We start from the raw sequence: 9,868 nt of genomic DNA, 5'->3' as shown, positions 1-9,868 counted from the left end.
ATATGAAAAATATACTACAAACACTAAATCTGTATTCATCGCAGCTGAAAGTCTAAATTAAATATGCCAATGTTTGCTTTATCATGAGGAGGGATTAAGGGAAATGTGGCTGATTTAGAAAGGATGAGAAAAGGAGCATCTGAAACAACAATCCAGAGGTCAGTGGGTCAACAGCATGAATGGAAACAGGAAACAGAGGATTCACAGAACGCAAAGTGGAAATAACGCTGATAGCTAGAAAGAATACAGAACATCAAAATTTCTCAACTGCCACCCAATTCCATGAAAGGTTTTATAAAATCCTTTATTCGAAGTGAAGGCAGCTACAGAGAAACTGGTCTTTTTTGCTTTCCCCAGAGAACAAATGTAATAGCAGCTGCCACATCAAGTCAAAAGAATGCAGCAAACTAACAACTACCATTTGTATTTGTTTTTATTGAGACATTGTTCTCAATCACAAAAACTGGACCTGATTGTTAGAGTGCTCGACTTGCAGAACAACAACTTATTTACAGTAAAGTCACTAGTGAAAGGCTTGTTGCTGCAGTGAGCCTGTAAAAAACATTATACACATTATACTATGCCAATAAAAATTATTAACAGTGGTTATAAATGGTGGTAGTGATAATACAAGCATAACAAACATATTTTGGGAAGGATAATATTCAAAGGGAGGAGAATTTTATTTCCTCCAAACTGCTTACAAAATAGGACAAAGATTTTTTTCTACTTGGCACACAGATGAGTTAGAAGTTGCAGCAGAATCAAACAAAACTCAAAACATAACATAAAAAAATCCAACAAAACAAAAAAATAGGAAGTCGTCAAGAATATATGTACACACAGGCTCTCATGCACACACACACACTCACACTCTCTGAGGTGATAAGGAACAAAAACAAACAAAAAGAGGCAGCTTTCAGTTCAAAGCATCCATCAGACCAAACATCATCTTGATTCCTTCAACTAAGACACAACACAAACTGCCCTCGCCAAAAAACAACAGGAGGACAGTTTGTGTTACCGTGGATGCTTTGGGGACCACTATAGCAAACACAGCAAGGTCCCACTAATGATACTGTATTGCACTAGGCCAAATGGTCTTCATTGTCACTGGATTTTACATTTATTCCTTGTTCCAAACATCCTATAATCCAGCATTACCGCATCATGTTCAACGAATGAAAAACATCAAACAAGCGAATCAGCAACTAACATTTTCAATCTGGACCCGAGTACACAGAAGAGTAGTACAGATTCTGGTGACTAGCAAGTCAGTCCAGTGCATCGCAAAATGAAAAGGCGTGACAAACTTTTATGTAGACTGCAAGCCTCAACTTTGTTGTTCTATAAAAGGCTTTGTAACAAAACATGGCGATTTCACAAAATCATCCTTTAAAAGAAAAAAACAAACAAACAAACTAAAACCGTGTTGATGACCACTGCTTATCCGTTGCCTGATCTGGGCCCAGAAAGGGTAATGGGTGGAAGCAGAGCAAAGGCTGGCGATATATTCCAACAAGAGGTGCAACGGAACGTGAGGACACTCTGGTCAAGCATGTACACATGACTTAGTGTTAGTGTGTGTACAACGGGGCACATTCAAGACATCAAATAAATTATTGTCCGTGGCGCTGGGTCGAGCGAGCTCATCTTGTTTAAAATACTCCATCTCCTGTCGAAGCAGTCGTGTTGTACACAAGATGAGCACAAGTCTCTGGAGGCAGGCAGATGTTAGAACTCGTCGTGTCGAGTCAGAGCCTCTCCAAAGTCGGTCGCCTGGCTGCCCACAAACAGGTCGTACTTCTCTACGATTTCTGATTTGGTCAGACGGCCATCCTAACAGAGAGAGAAAAAAAAAAGATCAGCCTAGCACTGGTGTTGGTATACAAAGATTATATGTATTTATGAGCGACATGGAGGTACTTTGTGTTGTTTTGCGTAATTATCGGCATTTATGATTATTGCAATAAACATAATATACCAATCCCCATCTTAATCCTCTGAGCCCCAAGTAGTTTTTGGGCATTTTCTGTCACATTTTTACTCACTGTGGGTTAATTTTTCACAGCAATATAAAGTCCTGCCTCTCTACGGAAACAGTACAACCATGACTAGTAGTAGAGAGAAGTCAAAAATGTGTATTGTGCAGTATAGCACATTCATTACTGTAAATCAGAAAAAAAAATATTTCTTTGATTTCTAAGTTTTGAAAAACTGAAAAAACCTGGAATCAACGTGCACAAGTTTTTTTTTCCAAATGACATGTTACCAAAACTAGAAAAAAAGGATGACTCTACATACTATACTACACATATTTTACAACATATGGTTTTTTTTTGTCTCCACATTTTACTTTTGTCTTATCTGCCTTGTGTAAGAACAGCTGCAGTTCAGCCTATATTTCTCTCACTTATTGTACTCTCTCCCTCAGTCAAATGGTAATATCTTAGGGATTTGTTTTTAATGGTATCATGCCATTTTAGTTTTTTAGGGTTCAGAGGGTTGATTAGACAATTAACACATTTCAAAAGCCTACAACAGGCTGTCATTTGGGTTTGCCGTAGCGGTAAAACCAAATTATGTCAGCATTTCAAAAACCCTGAAGTATAAAAACTCAAACACACATGCATGTTATGTTACTTATGTGTCTTTTCACACGTGTAGTTTCACTTCCCTGCTAATTCTCAGGGACGGATGCAGGAAGTCCACACATTTCTGATGAAATCTGAAATAATTTAGAATTTTTTACAGTACGCACTTTGTCTGTATCTGACTCATAAACCAGATGCTTGGCCTCGGCCTCAGCATGGTCATAGTCACTGGGCAGGATCCAGTCTCTGGTCTCCTCCTTGTCCATCTTCCCGTCTTTGTTTTTGTCTCTGAATTCAGTGAACTGCTCCCTCTCGGTCTTCACCCACTCAGGTTCTGTGTTGTCTCCCTCCTGGTTGTACATGTCACCTAGGGCACAATAAGACAGGAAGGGGCTGAGCAAGGGAATGAGTGCCGATGATGATACAACTTTTCGCTCTATAAATACATATTTCTGATAGCAGATTACTAAACATCCCACATTTCACAATTGTTTCTTAAACATCATTGCATCATCTGTATGTCACTGATCTTGTGGTACAAACTGATGTACACTAATGGGCTGTAAGAACTCACCAATGTACTCATCCAGGTCGATTAAACCATCTCCGTTCTTGTCAATGTCTTCCATAGTTTCCTACAGAAAGAAAGAGCACAGTGCATTGAGAAAGAATTGAAAAGATACAACATCAGTGTCATCATTTAAAACCTTTATAAGAGTGTTACCCACCAGCACTACAATGTCTTTCATGTGGTCATATTCCTCAGGGTGCAGGAAGGCTGTGAACTCTTCCTTGTTGGCCTTCATGTCGTTGTTGCGGTCCGCCATTTTGAATCTCCTCTCATCACGAGACATCATCTGCCTGTAGCTGAAGCCATCATCAGGGTCGGGGTCATCTGCAGGGCAGAAGTCACAATTTTTTTCAGCATGTGTACAAATCCGGCAAAGTAAAATTGTGTATGCACCCATACAGCATGAAGGTAATCGTCCTGGGACGCATCAAATGTACAAAACAAAAACTGTCTGCAGCAGTACCGAGAATGTATCCATATGTGGCGTTCTTGTACTCCTCCCAGGACACCACTTCATCCCCATTGAGATCATGACTCTTCCACTGTCGATCCACATCGTCATAGATCCATCTCTTTTGTGCGTGCTTGATCCAGTTCTTCATTTCCTCAACAGTCACGAAGCCATCTTTGTCCTCATCTATGCGTTCAACCAACATGCTGCAGAGAAATGATGAACATTTTGATAACTTTCATTGTTTACTTCTTGGATTTTGACCACAGATGAACTGCGCTGCTGCTCTCTAAGGTGCAACTAGGTCATTACCACATCAAAGAATATAGAGTAGGTATGAATGGAAAGATAAAACCTCATAAAACATAAAAAGGGACCTCTAGTGTCTGCTTTAACAAAACATGTTATTATTACCCGAGCCTCTCTTTGCTTTCCTCTGGTGTGAGCTGATCGAAGGTCTTCGCCTCCTCTTGTCCGAGAAAGGCTTCATGGTCATAGTCAAAGTTCTCTGTGTCATCGTGCTCGCGGTTGCTGAGAGGTTCGTCATGGTGAACGCGGTCCTTCTTTTCTGTGGGTTTGCTGGTGGCGTAAACCACACAGAGAGCAAAGCACATGACAAGTGGACGCAGCTCCATCCTGAGTCTGTACAAACACCGCCTGAACCAGAGAATGTAAGAATGAAAGAGAATGAAAGGAGAAAAAAAGTCAAGAAAAAGCAGAGATCAATGCTCAATCAGAGGTTTCTCCTAAACTCTATTTATAAATTATGTTTATCTAAATTTATCTTGCACATTTTATGATGGCATTATGTCAGTACTGAGATTGTTACAAGCCAGTTTAGAGTATAAAGAGTTTTGATTCACAGTGTAGCCAAATGCTTCAAGCCATGGCTAATCTTTTCCAGCTGATGCAATCCCATATTTGCTGTACTTTTGGTTCTTAGTAGCAGTTGCTATTCCATATATTATAAAGCCAACAGTTTTAAAAAAAATAATCATCCTTTATTGACACAATTATACATGCTTAGCAATTTAGAAACGCCTAAACTGACAACTTTGAGGTTAATTGTACAAAAGTTCTATTGTAAACAACCCCCCACCTGCCGCCCTTCAAAGTTTAACATAAAAACCTACAAAATCGTGCCATCATAGTTAAGCTTTGTCCTTCAGATTAATTGATTCACCCCATTCACCCACAGGACGACCTAATAAACACCACATTTTATAGTACAAAATTACCACATACCAAAATGTTGACTCATCTCTTAAGTTACATTAGTTCAAATAGTTCAAACTGAGCATTAAGACTCACATTCAGGTAGAAATAATTAGCGGACTGCTAATTTAAGCTCGATTAATCTAATATTCTAGCAGCTGACTGTATGTTCTCTTTCAAAATATAGGGCAGAGAAAATTGCTGTCAGGTGTCTCAGCTTTTGGAAGTGAAGCAATAAGAAAAAACATATTCTCCCTTGAAACATCGATGGAAAAACTTCAAAATACCCTCGCAACAGGTTAAGCTGCTCTAACATCAACCTCTACTGGTTGCCTTTTAAATAATGACATGTTGTTTAATTGGTGAGAAAAGATCCTATCCTGTTTTTGCCTATTTCGCTTTCCTCTTGTTGAAACCCGTTCGCCGCTGTTTTGACTGCTTTAGTAAGACAAAAAATACTGTCTGTGTTCTCACTTTTGCATGTCTCTACGTATTAAATCTTGCGTTCTTTGTATTGTATTCGGACAGCAACAGTTTGTGACCGTTATTTCCAATTAGCCACCGTTAGAACCAACACCAGACTGGCTAACCAAGCATACCGCTAGTTTAACTCTCTGAATAGCATTTTTACTCGTCCAACCGTACAAATAAGCATCGATATTATCGGCCTGAATAAGTCTTTCAAAGAGCATACGATAGGAAAAACACAATTTAAATCACTTTTTCCATTTTACGAGGACAACTCACCGGCGTCTTCAGGGAAGTTCGTCGTTGCTGCCTTCGGCCCTCCCTTCGGAAACACACCCATGCACTTCCTGTGCTAAAACGCAAATCGACCAATCAGAGTCCGAGAAGCTCAGTGTGATGTCGCTCGCTGATTGGTCCACTTCACGGGAGCACCGTTGATTGGATTGGCCGAGAACCGCCACGTCCTCAAAGTCAACAAAATCCAGTTCATTCATAAAATCTGACAGCTACTGGGCTGCATAGGAACAGCTCAAAAGTCATGCGTTTCAGCTTTAGTTCAGTGAAAGATTACGAGCAGCAAAATATACTACAGATAAATGTTATTTCTTTAAGTGAATATGCATTTCTTAAAAAAGAAAATAATTTTTTACATCATTGAGAGTTTTGTAAACCAATGCAATGTCCACAACAAATTAGAACAAAAATTAGAAACAACAAAAATAAACAAACACAATGAAATCCACACTTAAAAATAGCCTCTAGTGGGCCCAGTTTATTTAATAAAGAAATGTAAAGCCTGTATGCCTTTTGGCTTCAACTCAGTAATCCAGTAGTTATTCAGCAGATGATCCATCAGTGGAGAATGAGCGATTCATACCATAACCTTGCACCTGAAGAAGCTGTCCCTCTCTTTGCTAGTAGGTATTTATTGTGGTCACTGGGTACATAAATGGATGATACCAAAGAAGCACTGCCCTCCTATGTGAATCTTAAAGAAATGAATTAATATTGTGATTTGTTAAGTCCTGCTTTCCTTTCGGCATAATTTAACCATATTTATGAAGGGGCATTATGTTTCGGGAAGGAGTTGTGACAAATTGTGATAAAATAAAAGTAACAGACAACTCTCATTTTTACTGCTAAACTGTATAAACCTGGGCATACTCACCTGATACCTATTGGTAGGTGTGAGCTTGCCATTTGCCACGCATTTCACGTAGCGTTTTCCTCACCACTTGCTATCTACCCGTTACTACTTCCAAAATTCTCTTTGCTTCTTATTTTTGTTATTACACTGTATTGATCCAGCAAGGCACCACGACCTACCACACTGAAAATTTCAAGTTTTTCATAGTAATGGTATTGTCCAGTAAAGCAACCCTAGGAATTGTTGTCATCAATTTGCCATTTAATGACAGTGCTCGCTTCCCTGCATACAAATGTTCCATCATAACTCTTAACCCAGACTGTTTTGAGGGGACACAGCCTTATCTCCACCCCATACTCTGTGACTGGTTTAAGGACATGCAAACAAGCAAGTGTTTTCTTCCCCTATAGCAGATTAATGAGGTTCGACCAGACCACTTTGTTCTGCTGAATGGTCTTGTGGTGTGAGACTAGAATAAATCCAACTTCTGGTGAATTGCCTCTTTCAAAGATGCAGTTCCTCATAGACCTACAAATCCAGGTGTCTCATCTTCAAATAGGGAGATCAGAATAAAGCGATGTCTTCATATATCAACCTTCTGCTAAGTCTTTCGAATTTGTATCGTCCATATGTTCTTCTGCTGCTCCTTGCTGGTTATCATTTCCTTCTTGAGTAGATTGACAAGTAGTTTCACTCTCTTCACCACCACCATCACAATTTCCTGCTGGGACAACAAACTTGTTTGACACTGTTGTGCAAAGTTAAATGTATATATTTATTTTATTTAACCTGCATTTAACCAGGTAAGTTAGTTGAGAACTGATTGTCATTTTCAATAATGACCTGGCCAAGAGGCGGCACGCAAAACAAGATGAACAGCAAAAACAGATGACATGTACAGCAAATCACAATATTACAAAACAAATTGCATAATGACTTGTAAATCAGAAAGACGTAAACAGGCGCAGTGGTCCTGAAGTGTTACTCTAGCTGATTTTTTAAACAACGAAAGCAATACGTATGACGTGAGTTTCGGGGACTGTTCCACAGTTCCAGTCATTAGCGGGAGAAAACGGGAATGATGAAGTTACTGAGACTGTTACACGAAGAGTATGCACCTTAGTCAGGTTGCTGATAAAAGGCACTGTATATCTTTTACTTAAAAGTAATAATATAAGAGTTCGTGTCACTATGGTATTAGAAAAACAGATAAATCTTTGGATCTTATGGCTGACCTGAGCTCGTTTCGTCCTCTCTCTTCTCAGTGAGAAATATCCGTTGCATCGTCAGTTTCTTCGCAGTGTGGCCCATGTACTTGAGGTTTGGACCACTGTTGGCTATTCCTGCAGACATATGCCAAAAGAAAGCATTAAAAAAAAAAACTCGAGTACAACTGACACACACCTACAAACATTTCAAAAGTTGGAGCACAGCCCTACCTTTTGACGGTGCCTCCTCAAACAGAACACAAGTTCCTAAAGCCTCTATGAAGAGAAAATGATGATGACATCTTTAGTCATTAATATGGACTTTTTCAGTCAGCATTACTTATCTATTTGGAAATAATGTTTCTCAGTCAGTCAATCACTGACAATGGAGGGACAAGAAAAAGGATCAGAGGGAAAATTTCTTCTAAAAACAGGCACAAGGCGGTTAAGACACACAAATAGTTCTATTTCTTCATATTTTTATGGTTCAATCTTACCTTCATATTCCCCAGCAAACACATACTGTCCAATTTGCATCATGGGCCTCTCACTGTCAATGTCCTTGAACACCAAGAGAAAAACTAGATCTGTGAGTATGCACTGAGACACCTACAGGGACGTTTATATTAACAGTATGGCTCTTTTCTTATCTCACAACACACAGAATTTCTTTGAACTCACCAGTATCTTGCATGTGCCTCGACACTTGGAAAGAAAGTCATTGTTGATGATACCAGAGACTTCCACAACAACAAGCTGCTCCTGAACACAGAAAGACGAATGATGTTTTAAAGAACAGGGGTGTTCATAATGAACGCCCACAAAGGCTCTTCTGAAGACAAACAAGCATGTGAAAATATTAAGAAACATATGTACATTTTACAACGCTGCTACTTCTACCAAGGATTTTACACAATCTTATAGTCCAAAATATGTGCCTTGGCATTAAAGTAGATAAATTTAATATACACACAAGCTAAAATGAAATCGTTTGCCCTTGAAACTCCCACTTATACAGTTAAAGTTACCACAATAAAGCTGAAATTGTTTCTACATGTGGTCCAGATATATCGCCCAGGACCCTTCTGACTTGTTAGCTAACGTGTTAGCCGCATGAGGCTCTTATTGCTATCGTTATACAGTAGATGGTAAACGCAATGTTAGCATTTCATACCTCTTCTTCCCATTCATCATCCATGTTGATACTCCTGGAATGGAAACGGAAGACTATCAATTACACTGAACTATCAAAAAAAAAAAACACACATCAACAACACCGCTACAATCTCCCCCCCCAATAATATCGACAACTTCCGCGAATGTATAGTGCCCGAGAAGAGACATTTACTGTTTATTTACTGCTCCATTGACTTCAGTTAGAAATCTATCCATTGAGGGGCGCTGTTGTTCAGGTTTGCAGGCATGTTTATAGAGCGGAGCAATTTAATGAGAAGTGGAAATTGAATAAACAACACTTAACACTGTCATCTATCTATCTATCTATCTATCTATCTATCTATCTATCTATCTATCTATCTATCTATCTATCTATCTATCTATCCCCTCTTACTGATGGTTGAATGGACGGGTATGATTCAATCTAAATATTGGCTACCTGTAGGCACACTCATCTGCATCCAACATTAATGTTATTAATGTCCTTCTGTAAGAAGCCAAAGCCATGGTGATGAGATGAGATGAGATTAAATGAGACGATACACTTTATTGATCCCCAAGGGGAAATTCATCTGTCAAAGGCAGAGGCCACAAAAAAATAACAGGACGCTCAGACGTCAAATATATCCAGAACAAAACAGAAACAGTCACACAAAGACAAGGCCTGATGAGAAAGACGACTGAGTGAGAATGACAGTAAAGAGGAACGATATTAAAAACAAAGCCAAACTGTGCAGCTTTGTGATATGAACAAATGTGGAAACACCTGAGGTAGAAGATGAGCTTTTCAGTGTGTTTGTCAGGGAAAACTCTCAACATGGCATAGAGTCAGCCCAGTGTGTGAGCAAACCTATTTCTGATATAAACTCATCATAGACAAACATTTACTTCAAAGTGTGTGAATAGAAAATGATTTATAACATTATGATCACAAATAAAATGGTAAATACTTGAAAGTTACACCTAATGCATATTATCTTGGCAAACAATATGCAAACATTTATTAACTTAAACACTGTGCTTTTGCAGTTTTTAATG

The 9,868-nt window shown here is 39.0% G+C and overlaps 2 protein-coding genes across 4 annotated transcripts in view; both read right to left on the bottom strand.

The window, feature by feature from the left end:
* Positions 1–285: 285 nt before the first annotated feature.
* On the bottom strand, positions 286–5,819 carry calub (calumenin b). The gene is made up of 7 exons (XM_022191950.2): positions 5,579–5,819; positions 4,031–4,273; positions 3,629–3,822; positions 3,323–3,489; positions 3,169–3,229; positions 2,762–2,961; positions 286–1,839 (listed from the first exon to the last, which is right to left on the bottom strand). The coding sequence occupies exons 2-7, from the start codon at positions 4,249–4,251 to the stop codon at positions 1,735–1,737; spliced, it is 948 nt and encodes a 315-aa protein (XP_022047642.1). The 5' UTR covers positions 4,252–4,273; positions 5,579–5,819; the 3' UTR covers positions 286–1,734.
* Positions 5,820–6,039: 220 nt separating this feature from the next.
* Positions 6,040–9,868, bottom strand: part of gtf3c6 (general transcription factor IIIC, polypeptide 6, alpha) — a 30,405-nt gene continuing 26,576 nt past the window's right edge. For 2 of the 3 annotated variants that reach the window (XM_022191954.2, XM_022191952.2), the window contains 6 exons: positions 8,829–8,862; positions 8,336–8,416; positions 8,152–8,215; positions 7,886–7,930; positions 7,682–7,789; positions 6,040–7,170 (listed from right to left, as the gene is read on the bottom strand). In XM_022191954.2, the coding sequence (XP_022047646.1) occupies positions 7,037–7,170; positions 7,682–7,789; positions 7,886–7,930; positions 8,152–8,215; positions 8,336–8,416; positions 8,829–8,862 (466 nt within the window). In that variant the 3' untranslated portion in view covers positions 6,040–7,036. The remainder of the gene's footprint in view (positions 7,171–7,681; positions 7,790–7,885; positions 7,931–8,151; positions 8,216–8,335; positions 8,417–8,828; positions 8,863–9,868) is intronic. The other variant, XM_022191953.2, reaches the window with a different exon arrangement.

Source organism: Acanthochromis polyacanthus, chromosome 8, assembly GCF_021347895.1.
Source record: "Acanthochromis polyacanthus isolate Apoly-LR-REF ecotype Palm Island chromosome 8, KAUST_Apoly_ChrSc, whole genome shotgun sequence".
Classification (NCBI taxonomy): Eukaryota; Metazoa; Chordata; class Actinopteri; family Pomacentridae; genus Acanthochromis; species Acanthochromis polyacanthus.
The sequence above is the reverse complement of the archived record's forward strand: the minus strand, read 5'-3'. Positions and strand labels throughout refer to the sequence as shown.

Coding starts and splice junctions, on each gene's coding strand:
- calub (XM_022191950.2), bottom strand. CDS start 4,251: ATGGAGCTGCGTCCACTTGTCATGTGCTTTGCTCTCTGTGTGGTTTAC. Junction 3,230..3,322: donor TGAAAGACATTGTAGTGCTG/GTGGGTAACACT, acceptor TTCTTTCTGTAG/GAAACTATGGAAGACATTGA. Junction 1,840..2,761: donor ATGAGTCAGATACAGACAAA/GTGCGTACTGTA, acceptor TCTCTCTGTTAG/GATGGCCGTCTGACCAAATC.